Genomic DNA, 22,771 nt, shown 5'->3' with positions numbered 1-22,771 from the left:
TTTTACGAGTCTGGAACTTCAATGGAGTTGTTCGCTATCTGTTAGTTCACAAGTCTGAAAACAGCATTAGATTGGGCCTGTTGCTTTTCAGTTGACTTGTTTGTCTTTCTTTTGCTGACTTTTTGGCCAGGTATGTCCCAGCATTCTGCAGTAGTGAAAGTCGTAGTACACTATATGGCCAAATGTATGTGGACACCTGACATCCAACATGCCATATAAAATTATGGACATTAATTTGGAGTTGGTCCATCCATTTCTGCTATAACAACCTCTACTCTTCTTGGAAGGCTTTATAGTAGATGTTGGAGCTTTGCTGCCGGGATTTGCTTCCATTCAGCCAGAAGAGCATTACTGAGGTTGAGCATTGGGTGATTAGGCCTGGCTCGCAGTTGGCTTTCTAATTGATCCCAAGGGTGTTGGATAGGATTGAGGGGTCTGTGTAGGCCAATCAAGTTCTTCCACACCATTCTTGACCAAACAATGTCTATATGGACCGTGCTGTGTGCCTGGGGCATTGTCATGCTGAAACACGAAAGAGCCTTCCCCGAGCTGTTGGGGAAGTACAGAATTGTCTAAAATGTGATTGTATGCTGTAGCATTATGATTTGACTTCACTGGAACCAATGGACATAGGCAAAACCATGAAAAGCAGCCCCAGACCAAGGGGTGTCCAGATACTTTTGGTCATATAGTGTATGTTAGATCATCACACATTTCATACAACTCTGGTCCATGTTTTCATTTCGATGGCTTCTGATAATAAATTATATATTTATCTTAGCATTTAAACTGGTATTATTCGATGAAAGAGTATTGAGACCTCAATAGTTCAACCGGGGGCATGCATAATTTATAAAAAGGTAAAAACAAAATGGAGATGGTCTTATGTTGATAAAAAGGGAACTGATGGAAAATTGTTTAAATGGTGGTGTAAAAAACTACAGGAACTGGGTGTATTTACTAATTTATAACAGAACATTACTTGTCTTTCATGGTTGCAAAAGTTTTGATGAATTTAATCTAGTTACTGAGGACAAGCATGTTCTATTGACTGCATCCAATGCACAAGCATGATATGTGTGTACGTATGGAATTTTTTTTACAGAGAACGTTCTCAGAAGCACTTGTGGTTGTTGAAGCAGGACATGCATTTTTCCTGTATGATGCATTACTGCCTACTTTGAGTTGGACATTCATATTTTATTAACATTTCAGTTACAATATTTCCATCATAGTCTAAGTTACTGTACCATAATGTTTTGAACATTTGAATATAATATTATCAGGGTCGTATTATAAAAAAATGTTTATTGTTCCATTTTCATATCTTTTTCATCTGAGACTTCTAAATTTGTATGATTATCTTCTAGGGTTAAAAAGAAAATGCATGCTTAAATTCGTTCTTCAAATGTATAGATTCTTAAACCTGTTTATCTGGTCATTTTTGGTCTACAGGTTGCGAAACACGGTTCCTTTGATGTACAGCGAGAATGCTAAAATAATAGCAAGAATGAACAATTAGAGCAGGTATATGGATGCAGTCATACACATAATCTGTACTGTTGAATGTTTTTATTGTGATTCTGTAATATTATGTTTTCATCACACTGACCAAATATGACAAAAGACAATAGAAGTAAAAAATGGATTACAATGATTGTGCTTTATGTTAAAAAGTGAAGAAGAGGTATGCTTTTTATAATGCAAAAGGTGCATGGGGGGAAATGATGGAAGATGATTCAAATTGTGCCCAGAATGATCGTCCTCAGCACTGCAAAAAAAAAAAAAAAAACCAGTGTAGGACTTCACCTCAAGTATCCTCTCCCCATCTGGCAAAAAACTTTATTTGGAGTTTTTACAGTGATGGAGTGAAGCACAATGATAGTTGTTTTTGCCAGCCCCTGAACCACAACTTTACAGCTAAAATTGTTTGTCTGACACTTCCTCTGGGATAGTGGAAAGTGCTTCTTATTGGTTTTTAAAATGTAGGCTAGATGTGCTTTTTATAATGCAAAAGGTTCATGGGGGAAAAATGATGAGGTGAAATTGTGGAAGGGTGTGGAGAATACCAGTGTTGTAGCAAAGTTTGCACAATGATAGTTGTTTTTGCCAGCCCCTGAACCACAACTTTACAGCTAAAATTGTTTGTCTGACACTTCCTCTGGGAAAATGCTTTAGAGATGTAGTTTCATGTTCCCCCCAATTTAGCAACTTTCTTCAACCTAAACCTTTTAAACATTTTAAAAATAGTATTTGGATTACTTGGTAGTACACGCTAGTTTCCCTATTTTGGGGAGACGTTGGATTTGAAAAGCTTCACAATGTTTTTGCGAATATCTTTCATGGCGATGCCATAGATGATTGGGTTGACTGTGGGAGGCAAGATGAAACAAAGAATGGTGCAGAACTTCCTGGCGTTGGGGCTGATATCTTGCAGATTGTAAGTAACGAAAATGGTGAACGTAGAGATCTCAAAAAGGACATAAATGGTGAGATGGGAGGCGCACGTCTGTATGGCCTTGCTCCGACTGTTTTTCTCCTGTTTGATGATGCACGTTTTGAAGATCTTCACATAGGAAAAGGCAATGACTAAGAAGCTGCCCGTACTTATGGAATAAATTGTACACATACCGTATATGTCCTTAATGGGGTTGGGGACGCATGCCAGCTTGTGAATAGCACTATAGCTGCAATAGACATGCAGGATTAACGTCCCACACAATGGTGTTCCCACGGTCAGAATGAAGAGGATCGTAATCAGGCAAATTGGAATGAGCCAGGCGACAAAACACAGTGAAACCAGCCTTCTAGTGGTCATGATGGCGTGGTAGTGCAGCGGCTGGCATATGGCCACGTAGCGGTCATACGCCATGGCAGATAGAATAGTGGTAACGGCTGAGCCATACGTGTGCACACAGAAGGCCTGGACTATTGCCGCCACGTAGCCGATGGTCTTGGCCCCTGTCAGGAAGTGTGGCAACATCTGGGCCATGACTGTCGTGCCCCCGAGAAGATCGCATGCTGCCAGGTTGCACATCATCATGTACATGGGCTTGTGGAGTTTGGCATCCACGGCGATCACTGCAACCACGGTGATGTTTCCCAGCAGCATCACGGCGTACACGATGAGGGAGGCCACAAACAGGGGGTATCCCTGCTGCCTGGTTATGATGAAGCCTTCCACTGTGAACACGATGGGCTGCTTCAAAGGTACATACGACAAATTTCTTTTCTCTGCCATCAGTGCCGGAGTCCAGACCCTGAAATCAGGAAGAAATTCGGGAGTGATCAGAGAAATCTAATTATAGTTGTATTAACATAGCATCTTTAGTTCTCAGGTCTGCTTGAATGATCTGTACTGTTACTAGTACTCACACAGTATTGTCTAGTAGCTGCCGTCAACTTGAAACAAAGTACCTGGAATATATTCTATGGCTGTACTTTGAGTGTTGTAAAGGCGAGGTCATACCTGTCTCAGGTTTCAGGTTGGCAATCCTCTCTTCCGAATGGGCTGTTAGGCTTTATCCTGCACGGGCCCTCCCCTCTGTCCTGTCACTAATTTTGGAGGCAGGAACGGACCGCCTCTGGACTCAGTGATGACGTGATGCACTGAAAGACGGGTTTCAGATGCTGACGCTTTTGGCATATTATGTCAGTCATATGCAGCCTAGGGATTCAGACCTACTGGTGGAGCCTTCCTCTGATGCATTAATGCTGTAATATTATGCCACTGTTCTGTTCTATTATGCTACTTCTGCAGTGATTTTGTCATGTGACTTCTGGAGTCACTTTTTGCTTTGCTTTACTGCCTATTATAACAGATTGCACTGCAGTGTGCAAGAATACGTACACAGGTGTAGAATCCTTCAATTTAATATGAAACTAATATTCTAATATTAATATTCTAATATTCTATAATTTGATCTCAGATTTTTAAAATCTGAGATCAAATTATAGGAAGCGTTGGGTTGCAGTTATCCACTTGTTAAGCCGTGAGGTATGGACCTTCCGATAATACTGTTTCCGGGGCCAAGCCCCTGCTGCGCTGGCTGAGGCTCTCTTCTTTTCAACGTGCCGCAGTGCCGTGTCCCTTGCTGTTTGAATAGATCTGAGTCCAAAAAAATTATTCAACTGTCATTCTAATTAAGTTACAATTCTTAAATAAATGAAGAAAAACAAGGTTTGGCGCCAGTGGGTGCTAACGTTAGGTAGCTTTTTACATCCTGTACTTAGGCTACCTGTCCTTATCAGTTGTCATTATGCATAGGCTATACATTAGTTCACAACCTGTCTACATTACAGTTTATCATTACTGTACACCTGCTACCATATATTCTTACCACTGTATTATATGTAAGGAATAAACCACGACGGGCTGTCCCGCTATTGGAAAATAATGGCAGTTCTACTATTAGCACCGTTGTTAAGCAAAAACCTCTGGTCCTTACTTCTATGAAACCAATGATTATATCAAGAAAAAATTGTTCCTTCTTGTTTTATACCATACAATTAGTACCAATTTTGGTCATTTTAGTCGTTACATTATTTAAGAAAACTACATTAAACCATAACTCAATAAAATTAATCTCCCTAGCTCTGTCTTGCTTTTTTAAAATGTTTCGGTCTAGCAGTGTAGACATCGCGTTTTTCCAAAACACTCTGAAACCGGGTTTGAATGCCAGTTAGCTTTTTTTTTTGTTTGCCGTCACTTGTCACCTAGCCAATATTAAAATTCTGGGTTTTAGGTCAGAATGATCTCACAGCATGCTTATTATGCCGGCTAGCTAGCTAGCTAACTATTGAATTGTATTCAAAACAGCGGTTACTACAAACGGAATCGCTCACAAAGATACGGATGAAAACGTGTCCCGTAGCCATGAGTTAAATACGGAACGCCTATTCTACTGTCCAAATAAGGGACGATTCCGTATTTTGTGGGATGGTTGGCATCCCTAAGTGAAGTAACTAGAACCGTGATTCAACGTTGCCATCTATTGCGAAATTGGACATTGAAAAGGAAAGGGGACGTAACAACAATTCAAAATCGAAAGAAGCCCTCAAATTCGTCCCTTCACTTTTTAATACGATGAAATACTGCTGGCAACTCATTGTCTAGACTGGTTTTGGCCCAATGCTTTTCAAACCACCGGAGAAACATGGCAACCTGTTCATAAACTCTCTCATATTCCACCTAAATGGTCCACCAAAATATGTTTCTGTATACATTTGAAACGAGAAATAGGCCATGTAATTGCGAAATATCCTGTAATTGCGGAGCGTTCTCTCCCAGGAGGACAATGCTCCGAACCACTGGGCACGAAGTGTCACTGAATGGTTTGATGAGTACGAAAATGAATTATACGTTATAGCATTTGCAATTGAACTCCTATGGGAGATTTTGGACCGACGTGTTAGACAGCGCTGTCCACTACCATCATTAAAACAGCAAATGAGGGAATATCTTTTGAAAGAATAGTGTTCCGTCCCTCCAGTAGAGTTCCAGGGACTTATAGAATCTATGCCCATGCGTAGGGAAGCTGTTCTGGTGGCCCAACACCTTACTAAAGCTCTTTATGCTGGTTTTTCTTTTAATTTGTCACAAATTTGTCACCTTTTTGTCACTAGTAGTATGATTAGTAATTTTATTGTTAAATGTAACAAAATTGTTATCTGCTTTATAATCCGTTTTGCTTTTAAGTAATCAATTATACGATGTACCTATCCTATGATCTCCCAGCCACTGCTAATCTTTATGAATACTACTATATGTTAATATACTATGTATGTCAATAATATGCTGATTCCGATATATTGTTGTAAGCCTATGCATATGAACAAAGACACAAACAATACAAGTTTTTACCAAACTTAATTTCTCTTATTTCTGTGCATTTTTACAAGAAATTATCAAACAGTAAATTACTTGACTTTATTTTATGAGTCTGGAACTTCATTGGAGCTGTTTACTATCTGTTAGCTCACACGTGTGAAAACAGCATAATATTGTTCCTGTTGCTTTTCAGTTGACTCGTTTCTCTTTCTTTTGCTGACTTTTTGGCCAGGTATGTCCCAGCATTCTGCAGTAGTGAAAGTCGTAGTACACTATATGGCCAAATGTGTGTGGGCACCTGACATCCAACATCCCATCCAAAATTATGGACATTAATTTGGAGTTGGTCCATCCATTTCTGCTATAACAACCTCTATTTTTCTCAGAAGGCTTTATACTAAATGTTGGAGCTTTGCTTCTGGGATTTGCTTCAGGATGAAAAACCCAGTTGTCTTGATATATAGTGAGAACACTGAAATGATAGCAAGAATGGGCAAATAAATCAGGTACATGTATATGGATGCAGTCTTACACAAAATCAGTAGTGCTAAATGTTTTTATTGTAATATTCTGTTTTTATTTGTTTTTATAAGGACAACAGAAGCAAAAACTTGATTACAATTGCTGTGCTTTATTTTAAAAAGTAAAGTGCTTCTTATTGGTTTTTAAAATGTAGGCTAGATTTGCTTTTTATAATGCAAAAGGTTCATGGGGGAAAAACGATGAGGTGAAATTGTGAAAGGGTGTGGAGAATAACAATGTTGTAGCAATATTTGCACAATAGATAGTTTTGCCAGCCCCTGAACCACAACTTTACAGCTAAAATGGTCCGTCTGACACTTTGTCTACTAGGGATATGTTTTAGAGACAGTTCTTCTTAAAATTTTATTTATTTGTTTATTTTTACCAATTTAACAACTTTCTTCCACCTAAACATTTTAAACATTTTAAAAATATTATTTGGATTACTGGGTAGTACATGCTGATTTACCTATTTTGAGGAAATATTGGATTTGAAAAGATTCACAATGCTTGTGCGTATGTCTTTCATGGCAATGCCGTAGATGATTGGGTTGACTGTGGGGGGCACAATGAAAAGAAGAATGGAGCAGAACTTCCTGGTGTTGGGGCTGATATCTTGCAGACTGTAAGTCATAAAAATGGTTAAGCCAGAGATCTCAAAGAGGAAATAAATGGTGAGATGGGAGGCACACGTTTGTATGGCCTTGCTCCGACTGTTTTTCTCCTGTTTGATGATGCACGTTTTGAAGATCTTCACATAGGAAAAGGCAATGACTAAGAAGCAACCCAAAGTTACGGAATAAATTGTACACATACCGTATATGTCGTTGATGGGGGTGGGGACGCATGCCAGCTTGAGAATAGCACTATTGCTGCAGTAGACATGCATGATTAACGTCCCACACAGTGGTGTTCCCACGGTCAGAATGAGGAGGATCATCACCAGGCAAATTGGAATGAGCCAGGCGACAAAACACAGCGAAACCAGCCTCGTAGTGGTCATGATGGCATGGTAGTGCAGTGGCTGGCAGATGGCAATGTAGCGGTCATACGCCATGGCAGATAGAATAGTGGTAACGACTGAGCCATACGTGTGAACACAGAAGACCTGGACTATTGCCGCCACATAGCCGATGGTCTTGTTCCCTGTCAGGAACTGTGACATCAGCTGGGCCATGACTGTCGTGCCCCCGAGCAGATCGCACACTGCCAGGTTGCACATCATCATGTACATGGGCTTGTGGAGTTTGGCATCCACGGCGATCACTGCAACCACGGTGATGTTTCCCAGCAGCATCACGGCGTACACGATGAGGGAGGCCACAAACAGGGGGTACCCCTGCTGCCTGGTTATGATGAAGCCGTCCACTGTGAACACGATGGGCTGCTTCAAAGGTACATACGACACATTTCTTTTCTCTGCCATCAGTGCCGGAGTCCAGACCCTGAAATCAGGAAGAAATTCGGGAGTGATCAGAGAAATCTAATTATAGTTGTATTAACATAGCATCTTTAGTTCTCAGGTCTGCTTGAATGATCTGTACTGTTACTAGTACTCACACAGTATTGTCTAGTAGCTGCCGTCAACTTGAAACAAAGTACCTGTAATATATATTTTTTGGCTGTACCTTGACTGTTGTAAAGGCGAGGTCATACCTGTCTCAGGTTTCAGGTTGGCAGTTCTTTCTTCCTGATGGGCTGTCAGGTTTTATCCTGCATGAGCCCTCCTTTCTCTGTCCTGTCACTAATTTTGGAGGCAGGAAAGGACCGCCTCTGGACTCAGTGTTGACGTGATGCACTGAAAGACGGGTTTCAGATGCTGACGCTTTTGGCATATTACGTCAGTCATATGCAGCCTAGGGATTCAGACCTACTGGTGGAGCCTTCCTCTGATGCATTAATGCTGTAATATTATGCCACTGTTCTGTTCTATTATGCTACTTCTGCAGTGATTTTCTCATGTGACTTCTGGAATCGCTTTTTGCTTTGCTTTACTGCCTATTATAACTGATTGCACTGCAGTGTGCAAGAATACGTACACAGGTGTAGAATCCTTCAATTTAATATGAAACTTGTTCTGTAGCAAATGCATTTTGAGAAATGGGTAACAATGGAACAATGGAGTTGATCTCCAAATCGTTTGGGATAATGTTCTACGGACAGATGAGTCATAAGGGGACCTTTTTGGGCTACACAGGTCACAGTATGTCTGGTGTAAAGCAAATTTACTGCATTTCACTGTGAGAACATTATGCCAACAGTCAAAGGTGATGGCAGTGTAGGAGTGTGGGGATGCTTTGCTGCCTTGGGACCTGGACTTCTGGCAATTACTGGAGGAACCATGAATTCTGCTCTGTTCCAGAATATTCTTAAAGGGAACGTCTGGTTATCTGTCTGTGCGCTGAAGCTGAAGCATAATTGGGTATATTAGCAAAGCAATAATCCACAACAGAAAAGCAAGTCCACATAATAATGGCTGAAAAGAAGCTAAATTAAAGTTTTGGAGTGTCCTCGGGCCTGAGACCTACCTGTTTGTCTGAATTAAACTAGTCCTGTAGGGAAGACTGACCTAAAATTCCTCTGCAGCAATGTGAAAAGCTGAGATCAAATTGTAGGACGCGTTTTGTTACAATTTTTGCTGCTGAAGGTGGTGCAACCAGTTGGGGGGTGACACTTAAGGGGAGAATTACTTTTTCTCAGGGGCTATATGGGCGTTCGATAACTTTTCATTAAATAAATATTATAATCATTTGAAAAAATCAGTTTTGTTTCTGAAACTTTTCAGTTTTACGAATATGCTATAATAGAGGAAATCCAGACGGGGGCTAACATTTTTCACGGTACCATCCATCCATTCTCTAAACCGCTTAATCCAGGTCAAGGTCGCAGTGGTAAAGGGGCAAGCAGAGCAGCCCAGACGTCCCTCTCCCCAGCAACTTCTGCTAACTCATCCTAGTGGATCCCCTGACATTGGGGCTGATTAGAGCAGGTATTTGGATGAGTCAGTTGTACACATAATCTGTAGTGTTGAATGGTTTTTATTGATATTCTGTAATATTCAGTTTTGATTTGTTTTCATAAGTACGACAGAAGCAAAAGATGGATTGCAATTATTGTGCTTCATTTTAAAAAGTAAAGTGCTTCTTAATAGTTTTTAAAATGTAGGCTAGATGTGACAGGTTTCAGATACTGCTGCTTTTGACATATTACTGCAGAGTCACATGCAGCCTAGGGAATCAGGCCCACAGGTGCAGCCTTCTTCTGAGATATTGTGTCACTTCTGTTCTTGGCCTGGGGCAAATCAACATTTGCCATGAATGTTCATTTTAACAAGATCGGGGCATAAGCGCTGTGATATCGAAATTAATACATGTATGCTTTTTCTGAAATCAGATGTTTTTGTCTTAGTATTACAGAGAATATTGTTCTCAGTATTACAGACAATGTAATACAGAGAGGAACATTGAAAATTCTACCTGTGTTTTGTGTTAATAAAGGTAAAACTATAATTTGCTATTTTTCCTGTATTAGACCTTGACTAAATACGAAATATTAACTATGCTGATATGATTCGCTGAACAACCAGGGACCTTATTGTTTGCATAGTTCTTAAACAATTTATTCCTATATATATATATATATATATATATATATATATGTATGTATATGTATATGTATATATATATATATATATACAGTATACATACACAGTTTATATATATATATATATATATATATACTGTATACATACAGTTTATACATATATATATATATATATATATGTAATTTATTTATTTATTATGGTGTTGACTGACAAAAGTTTACCGAAGTATTCTTGAGCCCATGTCATAATATCCATTACAGACGCATGACGACTTTTAAGACAGTGGCGTCTTAGGGATCGGAGATCACGCGCATTCAGAAGTGGTTTTCGGCCTTGCCCTTTACGCACCGAGATTTGACCGGATTCCTAGAATCTTTTAATTATATTGTGCACTGTAGAGGGTGAAATGCCCAAAATCCTACCAATTTGTCTTTGGGGAACGTTGTTCTCAAAGTGTTGTTTTATTCGCTGACACATCTGTTGGCAAATTGGCGAGTCTCAACCCATCCTTGCTCTTGAAGGACTAGGCATTTCTTGGAGGCTCCTTATATACTGTAACATGATTGCCCCACCTGTTTAACATCACCTTGTTATTTCAACTTGTCACATCATTATTAGTCCTAAATTGCCCCTGTCCAAACTGTTTTGGAACGTGTTGCAGGCATACATTTCATAATAAACGTATATCTTCAAAAAACAATGAAGTTTATTAGGTAAAACATGAAATACCTTACCTTTATACTGTTTTTGTTTGAATTGCAGTCAAAGTAAAATTACAAATTACTGCTTTCTGTTTTTATTTGTATTTCATTTACCATCCCAACTTTTTTGGAATTTGAGTTGTATTTATCTTAGAATTTAAACAGGTATTATAGGATGAGAGATTATGCAAGCCTCAATAGTTTAACCGGGGACAAGCCTTATTGATGAAAAGGTAAAAACAAAATGGAGATGGGCTTGTATTGATAAACAGGGAGCTGATGGAAAACTGTTTAGACGGTGGTGTAACAAACCACAGGAACTGGGCGTATTTGCTCATTCATAGCAGAACATGACTTGTCCTTCATGGTCGCAGAAACCTTGGTGATCTTGATCAAGTTACTGAGGACAAGCATGCCCTATTGACTGCATCCAATGCAGAAGCATGAAATGTGTGTACGCATGGAACTTTTTTTTTTTTTTTTTTTTTTTTTTACAGAGAAAGTCCTCAGAAGCACTTGTGTTTGTTGAAGCAGGACATTCATTTTTCCTGCATGATACATAACTGCCTGATGGACATTCATATTATTAACATTTCAGTTAAGATGTTTCCATCATAGTTTTAGTTGCTGTACCATAATGTTTTGAACATTTGAATATAATGTTAGCAGGGCAGTATTATAATAAAATGTTAATTGTTCCATTTTCATATATTTTTCATCCAAGACTTCTAAATTTGCATGATTATCTTCTAGGGTTAAAAAAAGAAGCGGCGGCGGCGGCAAGGCCCATTTTGTTACGGCTGGCTCGACTGGCCGCAACAAACAAAGTCCAGATGCATCAAAAACAAGACAGATCTAAAAACAAACCCAGACATTTATTAATCTAAATTACAAACAAAAACACACAAAGTTCACAAAACCAATGCTCTCCACACAAATCACAAGCCCCAAAAGAAAAAATTTCCCCTGCCTCATACTACTGGGCTTATATTGGGCCACAGGCAGGTGGAAGCAATCAGGCAATTAAGTAATTAAGCAACTACCTCCACCTGCACTACCCAGGCAAGCAGAGGCAGGGGACGTAACACTGAAGTCTATAGAGTCTTAAGCCTTTTTATCTGGTACTTTCTGGTCTACAGGATGAGAAACCCTGTTCTTTTGTTATACAGTGAGATCGCTGAAACAATTTCAATAATGGGCAATTAGAGCAGGTATATGGATGCAGTCTTGCATATAATCTGTTGTGTTGAATAGTTTTGATTGTGATTCTGTAATATTCTGTTTTTATCAAACTGACAAAAAATGACAAAGGACAACAGAAGTAAAAACTGGATTACAATTATCATGCTTTATTTTTAAAAGTAAAATGCTTCTTGTTGGTTTTTAAAATGAAGGATAGATGTTCTTTTTTATAAAGCAAAAGGTGCATGGGGAAAAAGATGGAAGATGATTTAAATTGTGCCAGAAATGTTCATCCTCATCAGCAAAGGAAATCCAGTGTTGGACTTCACCTCAAGTGTCCTCTGCCCAGCTGGCACCAAATTTTATTTTGACTTTTTACAATGCAGTGAAGTTGTGGAAGGGTGTGGAGAATAACAATGCTGTAGCAATATTTGCACAACGATAGTTGTTTTTGCCAGCCTCTGAACCACAACTTTACAGCTAAAAAGATCTGTGTAACACTTTCTCCTCTGGAAAAATGTTTTAGAGACATGGTTCCCCCCCAATTTAACAACTTTCTTCAACCTAAACATTAAAATAAAATAAAAAAATGTTCTTTGGATTACTGGGTAGGACACGCTGGTTTCACTAGTTCGGGGAGACACTGGATTTGGAAAGGTTCACAATTTTTTTGCGTATATCTTTCATGGCGATGCCATAGATGATTGGGTTGACTGTGGGGGGCACGATGAAAGTAAAAATGGACCAGAACTTCCTGGTGTTGGGGCTGATATCTTGCAACGGGTAGGTCACGCTAATGATGACCAAGGAGATCTCAAAGAGGATATAAATGGTGAGATGGGAGGTGCACGTCTGTGTGGCCTTGCTCCGACTGTTTTTCTCCTGTTTGATGACACATGTTTGGAGGATCTTCACATAGGAAAAGGCAATGACTAAGAAGCAGCCTGTACGTATGGAATAAACCGAACAAACTTCGTATATGCCGTTGATGGTGGTGGGGACGCATGCCAGCCTGAGAATAGCGTGGTTGCCGCAATAGACATGCATGATTAACGTCCCACACAATGGTGTTCCAATGGTCAGAATGACGACGATCATGACCTGGCAAATTGGAATGAGCCAGGCGACAAAACACAGCAAAACCAGCCTCGTAGTGGTCATGATGGTGTGGTAGTGCAGCGGCTGGCAGATGGCAATGTAGCGGTCATACGCCATGGCTGATAGAATAGTGCCGACGGCCGAGCCATACGTGTGAACACAGAAGACCTGGACTATTGCCGCCACGTAGCCGATGGTCTTGTTTCCTGTCAGGAACTGTGACATCAGCTGGGTCATGACTGTCGTGCCCCCGAGCAGATCGCATGCTGCCAGGTTGCACATCATCACGTACATGGGCTTGTGGAGTTTGACATCCGTGGCTATCACTGTAACCACGGTGATGTTTCCCAGCAGCATCACGGCGTACACGATGAGGGAGACCACAAACAGGGCGTACCCCTGCTGCCTGGTTATGATGAAGCCTTCCACTGTGAACACGATGGGCTGCTTCAAAGGTACATACGACACATTTTCCATCTCTGCCATCAGTGCCTGAGACCAGACCCTGAAAGCAGGAAGAAATTCACGAGTGATCAGAGAAATCCCGTAATTATTGCAGTAATAATATAACATCTTTAGTTCTCTGGTCCAGTAGAATGATCTGCATTGTTACCAGTGCTCACACAGTAATGTCTAGTATCTGCTCTCAACTCAAAACAAAGTACCTGAAACACATTCTATGGCTGTACTTTGAGTGGTGTAAAGGTGAGGTCATACCTGGCTCAGGTTTCAGGTTGGCAGTCCTCTCTTCCTGGTGGGCTTTCTGGCTTTATCCTGCATGGGCCCTCCCCTCTCTGTCGTGTGACTAATTTTGGAGGCAGGAGAGGACCGCCTCTGGACTCAGTGATGATGCAATGCACTGGAAGACGCGTAGCAGATACTGCTGCTTTTGAAATATTACTGCAGTGTTACATCAGGCACCCCCCCCCCCCCCCCCACAAGATATATTATTGCTGTAATACTCTTGTGACATTTCTGTTCTTGGCTTGGGTCCATGAAACTTTAAAAAAAAAAAATTATTGCTTTGCTAATATACCCAATTATGCTCTACTACCACAGAGTGAATGTGTAAGTGAATGCGATGATAAGAACATTTTTGGTTACGCTGACCTATAAAAACGCTATTCCGAAAGCAAAATTAGACATGTTATACACCATTAGAAAGCTTATACTCTCACCTACTGAATGAATGAATTGTCAGTTAAGCCAGACTGTACTAAAAAGGGCGACAACGTCGTAAACAACACGTGTGGTATTATGCACAGCTAGTTTGGAAGGTGCCCAGGCATCACAAATGGTTTTGAAAGCGCATTTACGCAGAAATATTTAGAAAGTTTAACATTTTAAATTTAAGAATTTAATATATAGGCTATATATACATATTTTTTATTTTATATATATTTTTTATTTTATTATTTTTTTAAAATTTTATTTTAAATGTATGGTGTGACGGCAAGGATTTTGTCGTGGTACCACACCACGGCAAAATCCAACCAGTGGAAATGGTGATATACCCCATAATTACAAAGCGAAAACAGATTTTAAAATTTTTTACATTTATTAAAAATAAAAAACTGCCCAATAAAAAACCTGTTTAAGCACGTATGGGGTGTTTACATGTATTGTTATTATTCCGCACCTCTGTTACAATCATACCAAATAGGTGGTATGAATGTAACATTGGACGTACATATTGCCTTTACTGTAATTGTATCTCACTCAATTATGAATATAATTAAAATGGCTAATAAGTACTGACATGTCAAAGCTGTTTGAAATAAAATTTCCTAGTGCTAGAGTAAATGAACAAAATCCAAAAACTTACATTTATGGCAACTCTCTCCTATGTCTAAAACGTGAATGGCAGTAGTACCAACAACATGATGGTTAATTCGCAAATGCAATAATATAGATGCTTAGGCACTTATAATGATGTTCGTTCATTCGCTTGTAAACGTTTAACAGGATTTGAACAATGATAAAGAAAAAATCAAGTCTTGCAATTGAATCAAAATTTTCATTCGGTTTAGTTTGTTTCTTAATGTTTAGTGGTTACACATTTAAAAGGCACGCACCTAAAGGCTATGATACACGGGCAACTTTTTTGGGCAGTATTGCCAGCAATATTGCTGACAATGATTATTTTCTATTGAAAAGCGGCAACTTTTCATTATCTGGGAAATTAGATCGATGGGACAACACAGTAGGCAACTTTTTGGGATCCTCCAATCAGAATACAGATTTTAGTCATGTGACTACTTCTCTCAGGAAAGGACCGCCTCTGGACTCAGTGTTGACGTGATGCATTGAAAGACGGGTTTCAGATGCTGATGCTTTTGGCATATTACGTCAGTCATATGCAGCCTAGGGATTCAGACCTACTGGTGGAGCCTTCCTCTGATGCATTAATGCTGTAATATTATGCCACTGTTCTGTTCTATTATGCTACTTCTGCAGTGATTTTCTCATGTGACTTCTGGAATCAATTTTTGCTTTGCTTTACTGCCTATTATAACTGATTGCACTGCAGTGTGCAAGAATACGTACACAGGTGTAGAATCCTTCAATTTAATATGAAACTTGTTCTGTAGCAAATGCATTTTGAGAAATGGGTAACAATGGAACAATGGAGTTGATCTCCAAATCGTTTGGGATAATGTTCTACGGACAGATGAGTCATAAGGGGACCTTTTTGGGCTACACAGGTCACAGTATGTCTGGTGTAAAGCAAATTTACTGCATTTCACTGTGAGAACATTATGCCAACAGTCAAAGGTGATGGCAGTGTAGGAGTGTGGGGATGCTTTGCTGCCTTGGGACCTGGACTTCTGGCAATTACTGGAGGAACCATGAATTCTGCTCTGTTCCAGAATATTCTTAAAGGGAACGTCTGGTTATCTGTCTGTGCGCTGAAGCTGAAGCATAATTGGGTATATTAGCAAAGCAATAATCCACAACAGAAAAGCAAGTCCACATAATAATGGCTGAAAAGAAGCAAAATTAAAGTTTTGGAGTGTCCTCGGGCCTGAGACCTACCTGTTTGTCTGAATTAAACTAGTCCTGTAGGGAAGACTGACCTAAAATTCCTCTGCAGCAATGTGAAAAGCTGAGATCAAATTATAGGACGCGTTTTGTTACAATTTTTGCTGCTGAAGGTGGTGCAACCAGTTGGGGGGTGACACTTAAGGGGAGAATTACTTTTTCTCAGGGGCTATATGGGCGTTCGATAACTTTTCATTAAATAAGTATTATAATCATTTGAAAAAATCAGTTTTGTTTCTGAAACTTTTCAGTTTTACAAATATGCTGTAATAGAGGAAATCCAGACGGGGGCTAACATTTTTCACGGCACCATCCATCCATTCTCTAAACCGCTTAATCCAGGTCAAGGTCGCAGTGGTAAAGGGGAAAGCAGAGCAGCCCAGACGTCCCTCTCCCCAGCAACTTCTGCTAACTCATCCTAGTGGATCCCCTGACGTTGGGACTGATTAGAGCGGGTATTTGGATGAGTCAGTCGTACACATAATCTAAAATGGTCCGTCTGACACTTTGTCCCCTAGGGAAATATTTTAGAGACATAGATACGTTCATTTTGATTAATATATGTATTATTATTATTATTATTATTATTAATATTAATATTAATAATAATAATAATAATAATAATAATAATAATAATAATGTATTTATTTTCAACCAATTCAACAACTTTCTTCAACCTAAACATTTTAAATATTTAAAAAATATTATTTGGATTACTGAGTAGTACATGCTGGTTTCCCTATTTCGAGGAGACATTGGATTTGAAAAGCTTCACAATGTTTTTGCGGATATCTTTCATGGCGATGCCATAGATGATTGGGTTGACTGTGGGGGGCAAGATGAAACTAAGAATGGTGCTGAACTTCCTGGCGTTGAGGCTGGTATCTTTCAGACTGTAAGTAATGACAATGGTGAACGTAGAGATCTCAAAGAGGATATAAATGGTGAGATGGGAGGCGCATGTCTGTGTGGCCTTGCTCCAACTGTTCTTCTCCTGTTTGATGACACACGCTTTGAGGATATTCACATAGGAAAAGGCAATGACTAAGAAGCAGCTCGTACTTAGGGAATAAGCCGAACCCAAACCGTATGTGTCGTTGATAGGAGTGGGGATGCATGCCAGCCTGAGAATAGCGCGATTGCTGCAATAGACATGCGTGATTAACGTCCCACACAGCGGTGTTCCCACGTTCATAATGAGGAGGATCATGACCTGGCAAATTGGAATGAGCCAGGCGACAAAACACAGCGAAACCAGCCTCGTAGTGGTCATGATGGTGTGGTATTGCAGCGGCTGGCAGATGGCAACGTAGCGGTCATACGCCATGGCAGATAGAATACTGGAAACGGCCGCGCCATACGTGTGAACACAGAAGGCCTGGACTATTGCCGCCACGTAACCGATGGTCTTGTCTCCTGTCAGGAACTGTGGCATCAGCTGGGCCATGACTGTCGTGCCCCCGAGCAGATCGCACACTGCCAGGTTGCACATCATCACGTACATGGGCTTGTGGAGTTTGGCATCCGTGGCTATCACCGTAACCACGGTAATGTTTCCCAGCAGCATCACAGCGTATACGATGAGCGAGGCTACAAACAGGGGGTACCCCTGCTGCCTGGTTATGATGAAACCTTCTACTGTGAACACGATGGGCTGCTTCAAAGGTACATACGACACATTTTCCATCTCTGCCATCAGTGCTGGATTCCAGACCCTGAAATCAGGAAGAAATACCGAAATAACATCTTTAGTTCTCAGGTCTGCTAGAATTATCTACATTGTTACCAGTGCTCACACAGTGTAGTTTGAAAGATCTCAGCTTGAAATCGAGTTGCTGAAATATATGCTATGGCTGTACTTTGAGTGGTGTAAAGGCGAGGTCATACCTGTCTCAGGTTTCAGGTTGGCAGTCTTCTCTTCCTGATGGGCTGTCAGGTTTTATCCTGCATGAGCCCTCCCCTCTCTGTTCTGTCACTAATTTTGGAGGCAGGAAAGGACCGCCCCTGGACTCAGTGATGATGTAATGCACTGAAACACGGGTAGCAGATAGTGCTGCTTTTGACATATTACTGCAGAGTCACATGCAGCCTAGCGAATCAGGCCCACAGGTGCAGCCTTCTTCTGAGCTATTGTGTCACTTCTGTTCTTGGCCTGGGGCAAATCAACATTTGCCATGAATCTAATATTTCAAAAGCAGATGCTGCTGCTTTTGAAATATTGCTGCAGTGTTACATGCAACCTGAGGAATCAGCCCCCCCCCCCCTACATTATTGCTGTAATACTCTTGTGACATTTCTGTTCTTGGCTTGGGTCCATGAAACTTTAAAAAAAAGAAGAAAAATGAGGTGATCTCAGGTGACTTCTGAAATCTTTTTTTTTTGTTTTGCTTTGCTGCCCATTCCTTCAGTGGGCCCTCTGAAGGATGCCTCACCGTATCCTGTGGCTGTGGGTCTGCCAGAGGCTCTGCATTTCCTGCCCTTCTAAAAGGGGCAACTGCAAGCCACCACCGCCCCACCAATCAGCCTAGTGGCCCCAGCAGAGGGGCACCCGCTGCTACCTGCACCAGCAGGCCCTCCACCGGAGGGCTCCTTGTCTTCGCCTGCTGCAGCTGCAGGCCATACACCTGCTATGGCCTCTGCCTGATCCACCACTGCCAGGAATCGTGGTGTTTGACCCTGGAGATGGCCTTGGGCGCATGCAGGGGGCTCCTTCTTGGCTCTACATTATCGCTTCCTTCCAGAGCTTGAAGCTAGAGGGGGGATGTGATGCCAGGAAGGGAATGGGGGCGCTGCCCACCAAGAAAATAGTTTTGAAACATAATGTATATATATATATCTAAATCTATCTTTTAGCTCTGACAGAGCTCTTGATACAAGGAATAGCAGTTTTCAAGAGCTAAAAAGTAGTTTTAGATGTACTTTAAAACCATAAAAGGTTTGTTTATCTTTGTATTGTTTGTAAACATTTAAGCAAAATAGGCCTGTAGTTTCAGTTATGGTGGAGTGAGAACAATTAACCCCTTAGCGCACATGCCAAATCTGGCCAATCCTTGCCCATATAGGGGGTACCCTATTTAAAGCTTTATAACGCCAGATGTGAACACCACAGAGACTTGAAAAATGGCTTAAATGAAGCAAGACATTTGTACCATTTACAATACTAGCTTAGATTACTTTATATTCATAATTTTGGAAGAAATAAAGTGCCACAAATGCAATTGTCTAGGCAAAAAATCTAAAATGAATTTGCTCTTTTTTTTTAGTTCGCAATGAAATACAGGGAGATTGCATACAGCAGGTTGAAGTATACATGTCCTGCATCAAAAATTTCTTGACCACAAAATTCATAAAATCTAAGTCGTGAATATGTAGAAATATTAAAGATCTATGAAGCAAAAACTAAACAGTGTACCCAGCGTCTCCAAATCTACCCAAAATGTCTAAATTATGCATTGCTTTAAATCACAACAAATTTACGTATTTCACTACAAATCAACTGTTTTTACTCAAGAAACTCACTGTTGCATCATTTTCAAGTGGTAATTACAAGCTTTGAGTCAGTGGTCTAAAATAGCTAGGGGTCCAGAAACATATCAAAAATCTCTCCAAAAAGGAATATAATGCTTTTTTGTCCATTGTAAAGCATATAAATGAGCCCCTCATGAAGGTTTAAGGGTTTAACATTGATATCAGATATAAACATAATGCAAAACTATCACACAATGCTGTGCAGTACCTAAATGTGTAATAATTAACTCTTGTATGCATTTCTATACTCTGTACTCTCATATGTTTTTTTGTATGGGGATGGGACGATATGAAAACAATTTCCAACCGTCCACCACGTTTTGGCAATGTTACAACACTCTCCTCATCACTGTTGCATGCATCACAAAAACTATTACACTACTAACTAACGCTTACATTACAGTGTAAAATATCCACATTATATAATACCACTAACCCATTTAAAGATACTCAATTTAAAAAATAACGTATATAACCGAAATATTTTGAGCAGTAATACTTACATAGCAATGATGAAATCTTATGATACTGTTTCATTCGCTTCTGTTTTGCTCCAGAAAACGATGTCAGCTAGGTCTATCAGCAAACATATGGTGTAGCTATGCCCAGAAGTCCTCAATAATAATAGTATTTTCAGGGAAATTACGAAAAATCGTTGACAACATTTCGTTAGCTGCAGTGTGTTTTACTGCTACCACAGAGTGAATGTGTAAGTGAATGCGATGATAAGAACATTTTTGGTTATGCTGACCTATAAAAACGCTATTCCGAAAGCAAAATTAGACATGTTATACACCATTAGAAAGCTTATACTCTCACCTACTGAATGAATGAATTGTCAATTAAGCCAGACTGTACTAAAAAGGGCGACAACGTCGTAAACAACACGTGTGGTATTATGCACAGCTAGTTTGGAAGGTGCCCAGGCATCATTAATGGTTTTGAAAGCGCATTTACGCAGAAATATTTAGAAAGTTTAACATTTTAAATTTAAGAATTTAATATACAGGCTATATATACATATTATTTTTTATTTTAAATGTATGGTGTGGCGGCAAGGATTTTGTCGTGGTGCCACGCCACGGCAAAACCCTACCAGTGGAAATGGTGATATACCCCATAATTACAAAGCGGAAACATATTTTTAAAATTTTTACATTTATTACAAATAAAAAACTGCCCAATAAAAAACCTGTTTAAGCACGTATGGGGTGTTTACATGTACTGTTATTATTCCGCACCTCTGTTACAATCATATCAAATAGGTGGTATGAATGTAACATTGGACGTACATATTGCCTTTACTGTAATTGTATCTCACTCAATTATGAATGTAATTAAAATGGCTAATAAGTACTGACATGTCAAAGCTGTTTGAAATAAAATTTCCTAGTGCTAGAGTAAATGAACAAAATCCAAAAACTTACATTTATGGCAACTCTCTCCTATGCCTAAAACGTGAATGGCAGTAGTACCAACAACATGATGGTTAATGGGCAAATGCGATATTATAGACGCTTAGGCACTTATAATGATGTTTGTTCATTCGCTTGTAAACGTTTAACAGGATTTGAACAATGATAAAGAAAAAATCATGTCTCGCAAGATCAAGTCTTGCAATTGAATCAAGATTTTCATTCAGTTTAGTTTGTTTCTTAATGTTTAGTGGTTACACATTTAAAAGGCATGCACCTAAAGGCTATGATACACGGGCAACTTTTTTGGGCAGTATTGCCAGCAATATTGCTGACAAAGATTGCCGGCAATATTTTCTATTGAAAAGTGGCAACTTTTCATTATCTGGGAAATTAGATTGATGGGACAACACAACTTTTCGGGATCCTCCAATCAGAATACAGATTTTAGTCATGTGACTACTTCTCTCGGCTAAAAAAAATCAACCAAGATGGCGGCCAATCTTAATATTAATGATAGTAATAGTAACACTTGGACTTACAAATGTGCGGATTAAGTGAAATTTTTCATTCATGTCATTTGACACTGCTATAATGGCATGATTACCTTCAGGAATTTAAAAAATGCATAAATTTGTTCCTCAATCGATTTTAAGCCTGTTGATCTGGCACTTTCTGATCTACAGGATGAGAAACCTGGTTTTGTCAATATGCTGTATACATTAGGCATTTCAAAGGCATTGATGTATATATTATTACACTGTATTATTTTCTGAGATGGCCAAACTACAGAACAGGATGGTAAATGGACTGCATTTATATAGCGCTTTTATCCAAAGCGCTTTACAATGAATGTCTCTCATTCACCCATTCACACACGCACTTACACGCCAATTGTGAAAGGCTGCCATGCAAGGTACCAATCAACTCATTGGGAGTAATTAGGGGTTAGGTGTCTTGCTCAGGGACACTTCGACACGCCCAGGGCAGGGGATCGAACCGGCAACCGACTCTGACTCCGACTCCAACTGCCAGACAACCGCTCTTACCTCCTGAGCTATGTTGCCCCAGGATGGTGTCTGTAGGCTTGACATTCCATTTCAGTCAGTAGGGTTGGTGCTGTCAGTAATCCTCTCCAAGCCTTTGATCTGCTACAATGTAACAGTGTGCTGAAATGCTAACTGCCTTTAATTCCTTTCTGGGAGATGAACTGGTCTTTATTTGTATAGAGCTGTATAGAACACTGAGTTTTGAAATTGCTTTACGGGAAAAAAATAAGAAATTTTGTAATAGAAAAATACACAAGTTGATGAAAAAAAAAACAATAATAGCAAGAATGGGCAATTGGAGCAGGTATATGGATGTAGTCTTACACATAGTCTGTCGTGTTGAATGGCTTTTATTGTTATTGCATAATATTCTGTTTTCAACTCACATTGAGAGAATATGACAAAGGAAAATGGAACTAAAAACTAGATTGTAATTATTCAGCTTTTCTGGAGAAGTATATTGCTTCTTATTAGTTTTTAAATGCCTTTGCAAAAGATCCTTAATGCAAAAGATACATGGGGGGGGAAAAAAACAGAGGATGGTTCAAATTGTGCCAAAATTGATCATCCTCATCAGCAGAGGTAACCCAGTGTAGGACTTCAGTCCTCTGTTCAGCTGGCACTTCATTGGTTTATTGCTTTATTTTTAGAACTTTATTGCAACTTTTTACAGTGGTACAGTAAGGTTGTGTAAGGGTGTGGAGAATAACAGTGCTGTAAAAAGGTTTTTACAATGATAATTGAATTTAACCCCCCCCCCCCCCCCCCCAACCATAACTTTACAGCTATGTTTGAAAAAA

At 39.7% G+C, this 22,771-nt stretch overlaps 3 protein-coding genes across 8 annotated transcripts; all 3 read right to left on the bottom strand.

Moving 5' to 3' along the window:
* Window positions 1-1,537: 1,537 nt before the first annotated feature.
* LOC118236365 (olfactory receptor 52K2-like) lies at window positions 1,538-3,862 on the bottom strand. 2 transcript variants are annotated; one of them, XM_035434663.1, is made up of 2 exons: window positions 3,376-3,862; window positions 1,538-3,260 (listed from the first exon to the last, which is right to left on the bottom strand). In XM_035434663.1, the coding sequence occupies exon 2, from the start codon at window positions 3,239-3,241 to the stop codon at window positions 2,285-2,287; it is 957 nt and encodes a 318-aa protein (XP_035290554.1). In that variant the 5' UTR covers window positions 3,242-3,260; window positions 3,376-3,862; the 3' UTR covers window positions 1,538-2,284. The 2 variants fall into 2 exon arrangements, with proteins under 2 accessions (XP_035290554.1, XP_035290555.1); XM_035434664.1 differs by having other exon boundaries at window positions 3,470-3,862.
* Window positions 3,863-6,380: 2,518 nt separating this feature from the next.
* On the bottom strand, window positions 6,381-8,053 carry LOC118236474 (putative olfactory receptor 13C6). 2 transcript variants are annotated; one of them, XM_035434902.1, is made up of 3 exons: window positions 8,009-8,053; window positions 7,169-7,797; window positions 6,381-6,975 (listed from the first exon to the last, which is right to left on the bottom strand). In XM_035434902.1, the coding sequence occupies exons 2-3, from the start codon at window positions 7,776-7,778 to the stop codon at window positions 6,878-6,880; spliced, it is 708 nt and encodes a 235-aa protein (XP_035290793.1). In that variant the 5' UTR covers window positions 7,779-7,797; window positions 8,009-8,053; the 3' UTR covers window positions 6,381-6,877. The 2 variants fall into 2 exon arrangements, with proteins under 2 accessions (XP_035290793.1, XP_035290794.1); XM_035434903.1 differs by having other exon boundaries at window positions 7,913-8,018.
* A 3,631-nt stretch (window positions 8,054-11,684) lies between these two features.
* LOC118235467 (olfactory receptor 52K2-like) lies at window positions 11,685-17,892 on the bottom strand. Of its 4 annotated transcripts, none has more exons than XM_035432872.1 (2): window positions 17,867-17,892; window positions 11,685-13,442 (listed from the first exon to the last, which is right to left on the bottom strand). In XM_035432872.1, the coding sequence occupies exon 2, from the start codon at window positions 13,421-13,423 to the stop codon at window positions 12,467-12,469; it is 957 nt and encodes a 318-aa protein (XP_035288763.1). In that variant the 5' UTR covers window positions 13,424-13,442; window positions 17,867-17,892; the 3' UTR covers window positions 11,685-12,466. The 4 variants fall into 4 exon arrangements, with proteins under 4 accessions (XP_035288763.1, XP_035288762.1, XP_035288760.1 ...); XM_035432871.1 differs by lacking the exon at window positions 17,867-17,892 and adding an exon at window positions 13,655-13,833; XM_035432869.1 differs by lacking the exon at window positions 17,867-17,892 and adding an exon at window positions 13,603-13,651.
* Window positions 17,893-22,771: the final 4,879 nt, after the last annotated feature.

Source organism: Anguilla anguilla, chromosome 9 (assembly GCF_013347855.1).
Source record: "Anguilla anguilla isolate fAngAng1 chromosome 9, fAngAng1.pri, whole genome shotgun sequence".
NCBI lineage: Eukaryota > Metazoa > Chordata > Actinopteri > Anguilliformes > Anguillidae > Anguilla > Anguilla anguilla.
The sequence above is the reverse complement of the archived record's forward strand: the minus strand, read 5'-3'. Positions and strand labels throughout refer to the sequence as shown.

Excerpts from the sequence above, each read along its gene's own strand:
- LOC118236474 (XM_035434902.1), bottom strand. The coding sequence starts at position 7,778 with ATGGCAGAGAAAAGAAATGTGTCGTATGTACCTTTGAAGCAGCCCATC. Across the intron at positions 6,976-7,168 it reads CCCCATCAACGACATATACG|TCTGCAAGATATCAGCCCCA; the intron begins GTATGTGTACAA and ends TATGACTTACAG.
- LOC118236365 (XM_035434663.1), bottom strand. The coding sequence starts at position 3,241 with ATGGCAGAGAAAAGAAATTTGTCGTATGTACCTTTGAAGCAGCCCATC.